Source organism: Labeo rohita, chromosome 14, assembly GCF_022985175.1.
Source record: "Labeo rohita strain BAU-BD-2019 chromosome 14, IGBB_LRoh.1.0, whole genome shotgun sequence".
In the NCBI taxonomy this organism is placed as follows: domain Eukaryota; kingdom Metazoa; phylum Chordata; class Actinopteri; order Cypriniformes; family Cyprinidae; genus Labeo; species Labeo rohita.
This window is the reverse complement of record NC_066882.1, coordinates 22,269,201-22,284,123: the sequence shown is the minus strand read 5'-3', so window position 1 is coordinate 22,284,123 and position 14,923 is coordinate 22,269,201. Positions and strand designations below refer to the sequence as shown.

Below are 14,923 nucleotides of genomic sequence, written 5' to 3'. Positions count from 1 at the left end.
TGGAAGCCCACCTTGGCCCATTCGTGCACCAGTCAGAGCCTCTTTAGCGGTACCGAAGCCCAGCTCTCGACACACCACGCTTGCGGACTGCAGGTTCCAGTGGTCGTCACACACCGTACCCCACTCGCTCCCCTTCAGGACCTCCACACGACCTTCACCTGTCTTTGCCCCACCCTTCAGACGCACCTGAGACTGAAGAATGAGAAGGAAGCCATAATGCAGGTGTTCTTTGAATACTGTTATTATTACCTTCATAAATCCTAATTATTAGAAATCAGTGATTAAAATTAGCTTTATCTGATCACCATTGGATTCAGCTTGACTCTGCGACCTCTGCCCTGTGTGAACAGCGGCCCAGGCACGCAGCTGACTACAGCAGCTCCTCCATCGGGACAGGAGGCGCTAGAGTTTGCCTTATTGAACTCCATAGCGCATGCTGAAAGATGGACCTCATTTCCTGTGCAGGCCACTGAGTGGATCCTGTACACACTCTGGAGACTAAACAGAAACACAGTTGATTAAATGAACGAAAACATACGCGGAAGAAACTTGTGGAAGAAACAATAACATTCTGTGGAAAGAACAATTACAGCTGTATGTGTAAAGTAACAATAACAGCAATTTATTATGTCCCACTTAGTATAATACACCAGAAGATGAATTCTGAACTTTTTCTGCAGGGCTCAGAAAATGAAACTGGAACAGAAAGCATGATGGATGTTTCACATTCTATTATCTTGCTGAGAAATAGTGTCCAGTCCAGTGTGAGCAAATAGTGCATGCTGACATTGCTTTTTCACTGAAGGCCTTGCCATTTATTCATGTGATGCAATGCTGAATTTTCAGCATCATTGCTCCAGTCTTCAGTGGCGCATGATCCTTCAGAAATCATTCTAATATGCTGATTTGCTGCTTAAGAAACATTTCTTATTATTATCAATGTTGAAAACAGTTGTGCTGCCTAATATTTTTTTGAAATCTAAGATGTTCAAAAAACAGCATTTAGCACATAAATACTGTGATGAGTCAGCTGCTGCATCGTCACCCCGTCCGGTAATCGCCGCCCTTTATCAGGCTCCCGACGGGAGTGGGCGTGCGAGAGAGGAGGGGCACTGAAACAGCCAGGTCTGGTGGCGTGTGATGAGGCACACCTGATGCAAATGAAGCCTCATCACCGAATGCCGAGCACGCCTCTCCTCGGGAGACCGGTCTCTTCCCTGTGCATGCACGCTGGTGTCCTTGTGGGTCCAGGAAGGGTGCGTCGAGGGAACGAGCGCTGCCAAAAAACGAGCTGCCGGTCCCACGGTCCGGACATGAACCACACCCATGAGACGGCTGCGGGCCAGGATGCCGGGCCGCTTAATCACCAGAAGTGCCATGGTGCAGAGTGGACGCCGCCAGAAGAAGAAGCCGCTGCCCCTCGTGCTGCGGATCTCAGCAAGGAGCAAGACCGCCGGACTCCGCCCCTTACCTGGACCCTTCCCTTTTGAACACTGCCCCTCCTTTATGGAACCCCCCTGCATGTCGAGGATACCAGATCCCCTGTTTGTTTTGGACACTTTTGTTTATGTTCAATAAAAGCCTCTCCAAGGCCTGACGTCACACCCACTGTGTCTGTCCACTTACTCCTCCTGCCACACATACATACAAAGTTCTGTCATGAAACTCTAGGACAGGGGTCACCAAACTTGTTCCTGGAGGGCCGGTGTCCTGCAGAGTTTACCTCCAACTTTCCTCAACAAACCTGCCTGGAAGTTTCAAGTATACCTAGTAAGACCTTGATTAGCTGGTTCAGGTGTGTTTAATTAGGGCTAAACTCTGCAGGGACACCGGCCCTCCAGGACCGGGTCTGGTGACCCCTGCTCTAGGTGGTGCAGGCCAATATGTCTAACTTAATCTGATATAATCTCATCATCACATGGCGCAGCTGATTGGTTTCTTTTGCATCAGCAACCGTTGAGCTTGCTGCAGCAGTTTCAGTGCGCTTCAGAAATCCTCCACCTTCCCCAGCTCCACCTGTATAGCTCTGCTACAATATAATTTCATCTATGTTATATATGGAGGTTATTTCATATGTTATATGTGCAGCAGCATTAAATATCGATACTTGCTTTGCAGCAGCACCATTTTAGCAGATCTATTCCACCAAGACCAAACACATTAACATTGCCATGTACAGTATACTACCATGCAAAACTCTCAGAGAGCTGTCATGATAGCAATACAGTTTTTTGTATTGCAGTAATGAGTATGTAATGCTTGAATGGTCCTGAAGAGGTTAACTTTCTTGCAAAAGATAACCTTTTATTTCTTTCTGCTAACTGGTGAAATATGATCCAGACATGTTCTTGACAGCTTTCCAGAGATTCACTCGCCTATCATGTCTAGCTCACACTGCAGTATTTGCTTTATGAAAGACTAGACTGTAACATTGGTTTGCCTGATTTATGACATGTTCTAGACTCTCACGCAGGCGATGACATGACCATGAGAAGTCTGGTATGGAGTAATATTACTGTAGTGAGTGGCGGTATGAGGTTGAGTCACTGAGGTTTTAACACACTCCTGAGAGACAGGATACTTTCCGCTCTTGCATCTTTGTGTGTGTGTTACATATTCTTTCCAGAGCAATAGCTATCTGTCCAATTAAATGATAGAAAAAACAACTAAAATATTGGACAATATTGGCTTCAAAAGTATTTAGATGCTTAAAAACATCTGGATGCCACTGCATAACAAAATATAATGCCAAGTGGCATATGCAAATGAATACAAAATAATACATTGTTGCACAATGACTTTGATTTAGAGATTTTTAGGTGTGAATTTCATCTCCAAAAATGTTTTGTAGCCACTGTAAGTTGGAAAATCAGGCTTTTTAAAATTGAATTTCACATCTGAGAAGTGTAAGATATCATCCACAGTCTTTTAAATGTGCAGAGTGAGCTATTTCTGAAGTGTATCTAGCCAAGCACTTACAGCACGAACCTGATATGAATGTCATAATTACAAAGATGAAGAGAAGTACAGTATTTCACACATTTCCTTTCAGTAAATCGTCTGAGCCCACAATCATTTAAAAGCAATGAAAAAGAGAAATATCAGCTTTTTCATCCACCGAAGATTACTTGTGTTTAGTCAGCTGGTAGACTTTAACATTAAGCGACGTTAAGTGTAAATAAAATGGCTTTCTGTCAAGAGAGGATTTTTCATCAGTCATAATGAAGAACAGCCAGGGGGAGTGTGTTTTTGGAGCTTAACTTCAGCATGCTGAGGACTTGAGCTCATGTCTAAGGAGGTATGAGTCACTCATTCAGTTTAATACACACACAGAGAGCTCACTGGTCGAAATCATAGCTATTCTCGCAAACAATCAGGATGCACACGTGAATTCTCACATGCTGGCTTGTTTTTCTGTCACAGGCTGATTACATTTCACCATCTGCTGTGAATCGGAGTAAGTGTCTCTGAGTTCAGATGTGGATGATTGTTCCAACGCAGATGGAGGAGAGAAGCCATACAAGCAAGGCAGAACAAAGCAATGCAATCACATACAGCCTTATTACGGCACCATCAAAGATCTGCCGCCACAAGCTGGGGTGTTGTGGGTGGTTGCCAGAGCATTGCTGTGTGGTTACTAAGGTGTTTGGTCTTTTTGTTTAAAGGAATTAAACAGTTAAAGGATTAAAGGATTTAAATGGATTTAAAAGAATAAAGAAAAAGACAAAGAGTAAAATATTTTTGTGTAATCTATTTGAACTATTTGCAAATAATATTTTAATTTTAAAACAAGCATACACTGTAAAAAACATTTAAGTCAACTTAAAATAATTTGTTACCCGGCTGCCTTAAAATTTTTAAGTTCAGTCAACTCAAAAAAGTTTAGTCAACTTAAAACGTTAAGTTGTACTAAGTGACAACTTAGATATTTGAGTTCATTCAACTTAAAATTTTAAGGAAACTGGGTAACAAGCCCAGCTTTTAAGTTTATTTAGTCAACTCAAAAATCAAAGTTTTCACTTGGTACAACTTAATATTTCAAGTTGACTAAACTTATTTGAGTTGACTGAACTTAAAATTTTAAGATTGCAGGGTAACAAATTATTTTTTATTATTATTATTATTTATTTATTTATTTTTACAGTGTATAAGAGTGAAGTTGTGCATGTCAAAAATGCAAAACAGCAAAAACGATTCACTCCATCAGATTCAGTTGCCAATTATGTATTTTAGTTGAAATACGTAAACAATTCATCTTATATCTTCAATTCAAAGTTTGGTTGTTTAATATTTTTATCATAAAACAGTTGTCATTTTAAATATTTAGCTGCTTACATATACTCTTTCACCATTAAAAACCAATGGCTTGATATTTTCTTATATAATGCAGTGGTCTAAGCAGATTTAAGGCAATTTCAGGTATTTTATAGCTGTAAATAAAAATAAACATGTATTTTACAACAGTTCATTATGGTCTGTTTGGATGGCCTACTAACAACAAACAGACCAGCAATTTGGTATATATCACTATGATATAAAAGTCCCCATGAAATCAAAATTAAAGTTTTTTGGCTTTTAGTATGACTACGTTAGACTTAAGGTTATCTATAAGCTAGTGTGCTCCAAAACAAGATATAAGCAATCAAAACTTACAGTCTCTCACTTCTGCCAATATGAATCAATGATTTTAATGACAACACCCTGCACTTCAGCTTCTCATCAAACTTTCTGTCCAATCAAATGCTCTCTAGAATCCGTAGCGTCCCGCCCCCTACATTATAAACAGAGGTTGAAGCTGTGGCTGAGATCAAAAGCATATGTAAATATGCTTTCGATTGGGACAAACAAGGTCTGGTTTCGCGTTGTGTCACATGAACCGCGGCAGCACGCACAGTCTACGTCCTGTCTTCCTGTTTCAGTTGAAATTACATTGCTACATAGAATAGCGCTGCGTGTTTCAAGGCACTTCAGTGGACCTTTAAATCAGTACGAATCAGAGAGACAAAAACAAACTTCCCATCTGGGCCTCACTGATCCATATGGTACATTCTTCACTGGCACAATGATAAAACTTCCATATCCCTCACACAGTTGAAAACACATTGGCCAGCAGCCCAGTGGAAATCAACACATGGGATTGATTTCACTTTTTCCAGGACTCTGTAAACATTTGTCATTATTTAATGTGACAATGCACAGAAACTGCTGTATGGAAGGCCAGCAGAACAACATCACCCATATGACCCCACGAAACACTGGGGTCTGCTATAATGGATCATTCTCTGACATTTCATATATCCATCAGGATTTGTGTGTGTGTGTGTGCTCACATACGTTGCCAGGTTTCATAACTACATATGCTGACTTCCATAAGCGGATTCTTGCAAAAGTCTTTTTGGCTGCAGCATGGGAAGTGTATGATGATCTATAATGATTCATTGGCTGAGGTTCATGAAACAGAGACATTTTCCATCTTTTTTATGAGCGCCTGAACACATGCAGTAACTATGCATCTTCTTAAAGGAGAAGTCCACTTCCAAAACAAAGATTCACATATAATGTACTCACCCCCTTGTCATCCAAGATGTTCATGTCTTTCTTTCTCCAGTCGTAAAGAAATTGTGTTTTTTTGAGGAAAACATTTCTGCTTTTTTCTCCATATAATAGAATATAGGTAGAGTAAGACAAGACAAGCGTTTGACATTAAAAAGTATCTAAATTGTATTAATTTTATTAAAATAACCGATCATTACACTAGATAAGACCCTTTTTTCGCCTGGGATCGCTTACAACCGCATTTGGGATCGTTTGAAGCCGCATTTAAACTGAATTTTGGAAGTTCAAAATCAGGCACCATATCAGTCCATTATATGGAGAAAAATGCAGAAATGTTTTCCTCAAAAAACATAATTTCTTTACAACTGAAGACAGAAAGACATGAACATCTTGGATGACAAGGGGGTTGAGTACATTATATGTAAATCTTTGTTTTGGAAGTGGACTTCTCTTTTAATGGTGCATGAGCTCTCCAAGGAAAACTATCTATGTGGCTTTGCAGTAAAAAAGACAATAAACATCCAATCTTTTGAATTTCTGGATGCTCTGGCTGAAATGCAAACACTAAAAATAGGTTTCAAATAACATATACATGAAAACGCACAATAACATCTCCTAAGAATCCAAAATAGTCTAGATCACAAAGACAAATGATAATTTAGAGGAAGCCAGCCAGCCACAAATTAGACAGTCAGCTTCGAAGAATTCCAAACAGACCAAGATGCTTTTAAAAGGCTGTTTTGATCGCAAAGTGGCTTCAAATGTTGTAAAATACAATATTTATTTTGGTTTACAGTTATAAAATACCTGAAATTGCCCCAAAAACCATTCCATTATATAACAAAATATCAAGCCAAGTGGTATTTAATATGAAAAAAGATACCATAGTCATTTGTGAAGTGATAAGGTTTTCTGTTCAAAAACACACAAGAAGTCATGTGCCAGTTTGTGGATGTCAAATGGTAGTGGATCTCATGTTCATTAATGTAATGAATAACACCTATGATTACTCTGTTATGACATCTGTGTGAGCTTGATGAGAACTGATATCATACATCCACTAAAAATCACCAGTTACAGTGGAGATCAAAATTAGAGAACAACCTATAATTTCCTAAATTTTAGGGTCACTGCTTAGTCCTATTTGAAGTTATCCTTACAGGAGTAAAAGGACAGTTTTTTAAAGTACATTTCATAATTTAATTGTATTCTGAAGCACAGTATAACAACTTTAATAAAATATTTGAAAAAGAACTCTGATCAAAATTAGAGAACACTTATAGATACCTACAAGTTATTGGTGTTAATCAGACACCTGGTGCTAATTTCCATAATTGTATGACAAACCCTATTTAACTGGCATCATTCCTCCAATTTTCATAAAGATTGCAAGATGATGGGCCATTCTAAGTTGACTGAAACCCTGTGACAGGAGGTTGTCCATATGAAGGCCAAAGGGATGACCATGACCACCTTTCAGCCGCTGCAAGAGAAGCTGGTTGTTCTAAATCTGTAATTTCCCAAATATTGCAGGTTTTCAATGACACTAATTCATTCAAATCCCCCCAAAAGGCAGATCATCCACATAAGAGAAATACACGAGAAGACAGGATAATGCAGGGACTCCCAATGAAGAATCGGTTCAACACTGCAGCTGGAATTGCTTGCCAGTTCAGTGCTGAACAGGGTAAGGATGTTTTGGCATGTTTAAGAGAAGTCGGACTGAAAGCCCACTCTGCAGTGACCAAACCTCTCATCAGCAGAAAGAATCAAAAGGTGTTGTGTGGAAAGTGGAGAACTGCACCAAAGTTCACTTTAGTGATGAGAGCAAGTTAAATTTATTTAAGTCTGATGGGAAACATTTTGTTCAGGGTCAAACTGAGGAAAGACTGAAGCCCAAGTGCGTAAAGAAGTTGGTGAAAGGTAGAGGAGGAAGTGTCATGCAATTGAGTGAATGCAATTGTTTATCAGAACCTCCTTCATCAACATGCAGTTCCTTCCCTGCAAGCATCTCATGTAATTTTCATGCAGGACAATGCCCCCGTCACACTGCAAAACAGGTAAAGCAGTTCCTTGAAGCTAAGAACATTGAAATAATGTCATGGCCAGGCCAGAGTCCTGATCTAAACTTGACTGAAAATCTCTGGAAACCGGCTACAGTTACCGAGCTATGGAAGAGAGTGGATGAAGAGTGCACCAAGATCACACCAGTACAGTCCTGCGGCCACAGATGTGCTAAAACAAGGGCCTTTGCACTTCCTACTAAGTGCTGACAGCTGTAACCCTGCAAAATTTCAGTTGTAATCTTTCTTCATGCTATTGTTCATTGATTACTGTGTTTTCCACAAAACAGCTAATTTTTGCAGCTAATATTCCTTCAAATTTTGAGTGATGAAGAATAACAATATTTCAGAAAATGAAGTATTTATAGGTTTTTCTCAATTTTTTGATCTCCACTGTAGTATAAGAATTTGGTTCTCTGGGTCTAGCCACCCATTTTTTATATACACTCTTAAAAATAGTATTTTTTTTTTAAATAGCTATTAAGGGTTCTGTGAAAAAGTTTTACCACCTATAAAACTTTCCAATTGCACAAAAGTTTCTTCAAAGTGGAAAAAGGTTATTCAGATTATTAAGAAGTTCTTCACACTATGAAAGTAATAGTTCTTTTAAAGAGTGTTCAACGATGCCATAGAAGAACCAAAAATGGTTCTTCTATGGCATCACCGTGAAAAACAACAACATTCTAAATGCAGCTTAAGTGTTTTCAAAAACGTTTTGCCTCCACATCTTGTGTAAGATGTCACAGAGCCACTCATGTGAGGGAAATATCTCAAAATAATTTCAGGTAAATTAGTCATTAGAAAGATGCTGTAATTGCAATTAACTCACTAAAGACAACCTTTTGTACCAATCCTACTGAGCTTCTCAAGCTATCAATCAAACATTTGATAAATATGGTCCAAGAGGTTTTTTGGACAACCTAAACTAAACATTTCCTTTACCTGCTTGGCTTCTTCCCCATAGTTCTCTGAGAAGGGAATCCCATCATGCCACACACCACACGAGAGTTCTTGATGGTCCAGCCAGTGTTGCAGATGTGACCCCATCCTTCCTTAAACCTCACCTCTACCACTCCCTCCGTCACAGGCATACGGCCGGCATTACCTGGAAGCGGACGCAGACGAATCTTCTCCATTCGGTTTTCATCCACCTGCATCTAAAACATATATTCAACAGATGAATTGGATGTAGGACTTTAAGATCAGTATGTACGTGTATGTCTGTGGTGAAGAAGTCATCCAGTATGTCTTTCTGATGGTTATAATAAACTTTAAATATGTTTAACTAATCAGCTCCAATCTCTTAATTAAATTTCATACAGTATTCAATGAGTTTTTCATGAACAAGCTTGTCTCTTTGCCTCATGCTGGACACAAGTCATCTCACATGAGAGTTTTGGATATTCATGCTAACATCCAAACCGCACCGTCACTGTGCATTGGCTAGAACACAAACTGTCTCCACCATTTACACAAGCACTTCCAAATGTCTGGCCAGAACAGTCCACAAAGTCTGCTCAGCACCGTGCCATGAAACCATCAACTGAAATCTGATTTTGGAACCTCAGTCGCAACCTAAGACTGAACTGCAAGGCAAAGAAGTAGCAAACCACATCTGTACCAGTCAACCTTCTTGTGCATTACATTGCAAGTTTAACAGAGTTTCTACAAAACTGTGAAAGCTCTTGATTCTGCTTTTATTTTTGGACCTTTGACCTCTTAGATGATTTTGTCAGAGAGAAGTTACAGTGAAGACATTTATAATGTCCTAAAGATTTCTATTTCAAATCAATGCTGTTCTATCATGACAACTCTCAGAAGATTTTAGCATGGAAATGGATATGACAATGTTAATATATTTGGTCTTGGCAGAATAGATCTGCTGTTGTTTTAGATTATTGCTGCTGCTGCAAAGCAAGTACAGAAACTTTCACTGGCAATACACCAATACAGCGCTGTGAGTTTTTATGACATACTGCGGCTGCACAAGTAGCATACATATTAACCCGTAGCAGACCTATACAGGTCGAGCTGGGGAGGTGGAGGGTTTCAGAGGAAGTCTAAAAGCATGCTGCGAAATGCTCTAGTGATGCTAACCAGCCATTTAAATGCAAGGTAGCAAGCTTATTGGCTACATATGCAACATGAGCAAATCAGCTTATGCCAAGTAATTTAATACAGTGAATATCATCAGTTTGCATTGTAGGAAACTCAAAAGCGAAGACCAGGAGACTCTTGGGTAACTTCAGCAGAGTTCTTTATTGAGAACGTGCTGCATGGCGCTGCAGTAATCAAAAGTCTAATTAAGGCAGTGATACATTGTAGTTTATATAAATTTAGGGGGGCAGTGCTTAGAAATGGACACAAAGCACCTGGGTGACGACCCCAAACAAAGCATGCAAATGAAGTATTCAGGTATTGCAACCTGCCCCATTTACACCAGACCTAATCCAATCATCATAACTACTCAAAGACTGGGGCAGAGTCACCAAGAGCCATTACAATCAAAAGGTGAACATCTCTCTCTGGCTAATCTGGCTCATTTGACTTACAATAAGAGAACAGGAACTGGCAGGAACTTTTTGCTACAAATGTAATGTCATCATATTTACCTTAAATGCTAAATACAATGTACTTCACCTTAGTATTTCATGTGATGTTATGTCAGAGCATAGGATCAGCATATTTTAAACAGATTTTTAAATTTGTTATCCCACAGCGTTAACAACCCATCACCCTTCTTTTGTACTTAATATTTATCAAAGAATCCTGGAAAAATGTATCACACTTTCCACAAAAATTTTAAGCAGCGCAACTGTTTTTAACATTGATAATAAGAAATGTTTCTTGAGCAGCAAATCAGCATATTAGAATGATTTCTGAAGGATCATGTGACACTAAAGACTGGTATAATGATCTGGTGTTGTTGGTAAGGCATTACAAGCAACACAAGTTATGTAATTAGATTACTTTTTTTCAAGTAACTAGTAGGGATGGGCGATATGGGCTTAAAAATTTATCACGATAATTTCTGGTATTTATTGTGATAACGATATCAGTGACGATAATTCAGGGAAATCCCGTTTCTTTAGAGAAAAGTATTATCTGTCCTATTTTTACCCAAAATAGGGTGTTGTGAGCAGTACTGAGTACACACGTAATATAATGACTGGAATATGAATTAAATTGTTTGTACTTTCTGTACTGGAAGCTCCTAACATTAAGACCTTGTGTACCCAACTACTGGATCAAAACAACCCAGCTGCTGGTTTTGTCCATATTGGCATTTGTGTAATTTTAAATCTTTGCTATGAAACATGAATAATACCTCAAATCATGCAGCCTTTTTATGAAGAGGTGTGTTAGTACTCATAAACGATTAAACGTGATTTTTGACTCACAGATGATAAACTAAGTGGACAAAAACTTTAACGCTTAAGTAGGGAACTGAGTCAAATCTAGAGACAAGATTATCAGTAAACAACAATCTAGCAACCATCCAAAAAACCTTAGCAACCACATTCCTATATGCAAAAAAAAAAAAAAAAAACAGGTAGTGAGTTTTGCATGCACAAGCATCACTTACTATTTTTTTCCAGAAAATCTTAAACGTCTGCACGTGTGAATACTCATCATACAAACATTCAGACAGCTGAATCGACGCCAAAGACTGAACGTCTCAAATATTGAGTTTGGTGCTCAGATATTTTTTTATTTATTTGTTTATTTCATCTGCATGTGTTTCTGGCTGTGTGTGTGTGTGTGTGTGGTTATGTCACATGTCTGCACTAGGAGTTAGAAAACTGACATCTAAAAACAGTAGAAAACAGAACTGCATTTCTTTAAACCAATAGTGTGCAAATTATAATTACTTTGGGACATTCTTTGGAACATTCTTCTTGTCAATCTGTCTTATGAAAAACATTTGTAAATTTGGACGTGAAATCAGTCATTTGCACCATTCCAGCAAACTCTGACACATCTGTAGTGAAACACACACTGCTGAGGTTGCCAGAGGTTCGTCTGACACCCACTCGTGTTCTCTGTGTTCCCTCTGCCTTCAGGACGAGAACACAGAGAAACTTGGCACGTAAACTGAGCAGCGGCACTTCTGCACGTACTCAGCTCTTCCTTCTCTTCTCTTCTCTCCTGCTGTTCAGTCTCTAATTCTCCAAGCTCTCGTATCTCTACATCTGTCTCTCTTACTCTGGTGTGGTTCCAGCACACAAGCAGCTCATCAGAGACTAATTTACAACAGAGCAAAGACTTTCAGTCGAAGCAGAGTGACACTGGCTGTGGACTTTCATTCTTTGCATGTGGATGAGGAAGAGAGAGAGAACATGGGAGGGGAAAGATGCTGTCACATGGAGAGAGAAAAGATGAAAAATGAAGTAGGATAAAACAGGTGAAGAGATAAAAGCAGTGTAGATGTGACAGAAGGTAAATGCATTTTAAACAAGGTGTCATACAGTTGTGGGTGGTGCAAGGTTGTTGTTTACTGATGTAGGACACAAAAACTCTTGCTTTGAAAAGTAACAGCCCAACTTTTCTCAGGATGAAAAAGCTTATGCTTTGGATTTTTTCCCAAATGATGGACAACTAATCAAGTATGTTGAATCTTTAAACATTGCTCCAAAACACCATCACAATATGCATCAGAAAAACCACAGGCAAACATAACATCAACTATAAAAACAAGTAAAAATGCTTTTGATTTTAAATGACTTGCAGGCTGAGAGAGGTTTGTTATTTGTCATGCAGCATTACAGCACTGCACATCAAGATAATATGGTTTATCAGGGTAATAGAGTGATGCAAGGATGCCTTATTTTGGTAGGACAAAATTCAGGAATATTTTAGCCCTTCCGGTTCCTTCATCCTGAAGTCAGTGGGTTTTTTAAATGGATTTCTTTTGGTTAAATGCCTGAAATAAGATCTGTGGTTAACACAAGCTAAAGACATTTTCATTTTTCAATCTGACATAAAATACATCAGTAATACACCCTTGTGATTTTTAAAGCCTTTACTTGTCTTGAAAAAGGGCAGTTGCTAACAAGTGTCCAAATAGGACTGCAGAGGTTTTTAACTCAAACTTTAATGGAAAATGTTTTTTTCTAAATCAAGACAGAAAGAGTTATCTGAGGGTTAATGGTGTTGATGTTTAGTAATGTCATATAACTGTAGTGTTTCATTTATAGCCTACATTTAGTTTTTTTGTGAATGTAAGCTTAAATAAATAATAAAAGCTGTGTTCTTTTGTAAAGATTTTCACGCTAAACAAAGTGTGTAAAAATCATGAACTTTTGTTGGTAACAAGACCTTGTTTTCCACAATAATCCAAAAGCCACTGGAAAAATCCTATTGGGTCATGCCGTGTCAACTCAACCACAGGCCCCCGGCTCAAATTTTTTATTTTGCTATTATTTTTTCTACGGAAAGATAGACATGTACAGTATTAAAAGCCAAAACATTAAATGTCATGGACGAATATTTACTGAGTAATCCACTGATTTGTAGAGGAGGGTCAAAATGACAATTTTCACCTGAGATTCAGAGCAAAATTACAGGGGGGTAAAAATGACTTCAGAAAGATGGCAGCACCATAATGTTAATTTTACACAGAGGTTGGTAGGTCTGTTAGTAAAATCTGTTGACTTTAATCATTTTTGTGCCAGTGGTGATCATTCAAACATGGGGAAATAGCACTTTTTATTTATTTTTTTTTTCTCTAAGGTTTGCATGCCTGTAACTCAAGAGGTATTAAAGATATCTTAATGTCCTTTTAGATATCAGGTCTTAACAAACTTTTCTTTTGACATCTTCATTTTTAAGCCCCTGTATGGTTCAGTTCCAGAGATATTGGAATTTCAGTATGGCTCTAGGAGTAAATCATTAAAATGTACAAATTTTCAGTGGTCAAAAACCAGATGTGGGTCACTTTGAAAGAGGAATGTCTGAAGAACAAATCATTTTGAAACTAGAGATGTATCTTGTTTCCTTCTGTCAAAACAACTGTATTAAACATACCTGTCTGAGTGCCACAAATAGCCTTTTTCCAAAGTTTGCATGCCTATAACTCAAGAAGTATTAAAGATATGGCCGTATGATTTTAGATTTGTAGTTCTTAATAAACTTTTCTGTTGGAATCTATATTTTCAAGTCCCTACAGTGTTCAGTCCCTGAGATATGGGGACCTCAACGAGTCACAATATCCAGATTGTTGAATATTACCCATTTTCAGTGTTTGAAAACTAATGGTGGATTATTAAAGTTTTTGAAATTTGGTTGATTTGACGCGAAATGACGCCTATAAAAATATGTCATGACTGCAGCGCTCTATGAAATGGTATCAGTGATATTTTGTTTCTTTGTTTGCCAGAGTCAGTGGTATTGCACTGGATGAAAGCGATCGTCTACCTCAATGATGTTGGAGTCTGCAAAGCCTGGAAGTCTTTCATCTTTGCAAACCACCCCTGCATCCTCCTGGTGCGTGCAGTCACTGTTCCCCCAGCCACGGGACACACATTTCTCTATGCTGTTTTCAGATCCTCCGCATATGACATTGTCCAGCCAGATTTTACCTGCAGGAACATGGATGTTTGACCAGCCAGCTTACAAAAGGACTTTCATACACTCTTAGTAAACTGGTACCAACTGGTACTAATATGTACCTTTTAGGGACTTATATGTACATTTTAGGTTGCTTTTAAGGTGCTAATATGCAACCTTTAAGGGTAAATAAGGTACAAAGGTGAACTCACCAGTGCCCGGTCCATACTTGGCACTGTGCGACCAGCTTAGTGCCTCCACGAACCCTAGATGGTGACAGAGGACATGAGCGTTGGCCAAGGTGAAGTCGTCATCACAGATAGTGCCCCACTCTCCGTCGTAAAACACTTCCACTCTCCCTTCATTGTGCTTGCGAGGGTATCCAGCCAAACGAAACTTTATTTTTCCATCCTGAGAGGGTGAGGTGGTCTGGCCAAGACAGAAGGGCAGCCAAATGCCCCATAGCACCATGGCAACCACCATATCCCAGAATCCTCCTCTCAGCATGGCTTGAAAGTATGAGAGATGAAAAGAGCAAGATAAACTGAAAGAGAGAGAGCGTATATACGTTAATTTGCAAGGTTGTAAAATGTGCATTTAATTACACTAAAATAAAGCAAATCTCGCTTAAATCCTCAATGTTTTCTGTTTCCATGAAACAGAACAGGGCTGAAATAATATCAAACACTGCTCATATTAAAAAAGTATTAAATTAAATTTAGAACATTATCATCACTGTCTAAACATATTGTGTT

At 38.7% G+C, this 14,923-nt stretch overlaps 1 protein-coding gene across 2 annotated transcripts in view; it reads right to left on the bottom strand.

The window, feature by feature from the left end:
- The window catches only part of loxl3a (lysyl oxidase-like 3a), a 28,782-nt gene that overhangs the window by 12,987 nt on the left and 872 nt on the right, over positions 1-14,923 (bottom strand). For both annotated transcript variants that reach the window (XM_051127419.1, XM_051127418.1), the window contains exons 2-6: positions 14,381-14,712; positions 14,037-14,200; positions 8,562-8,776; positions 306-498; positions 12-192 (exon numbers count right to left, since the gene is read on the bottom strand). In XM_051127419.1, the coding sequence (XP_050983376.1) occupies positions 12-192; positions 306-498; positions 8,562-8,776; positions 14,037-14,200; positions 14,381-14,675 (1,048 nt within the window). In that variant the 5' untranslated portion in view covers positions 14,676-14,712. The remainder of the gene's footprint in view (positions 1-11; positions 193-305; positions 499-8,561; positions 8,777-14,036; positions 14,201-14,380; positions 14,713-14,923) is intronic.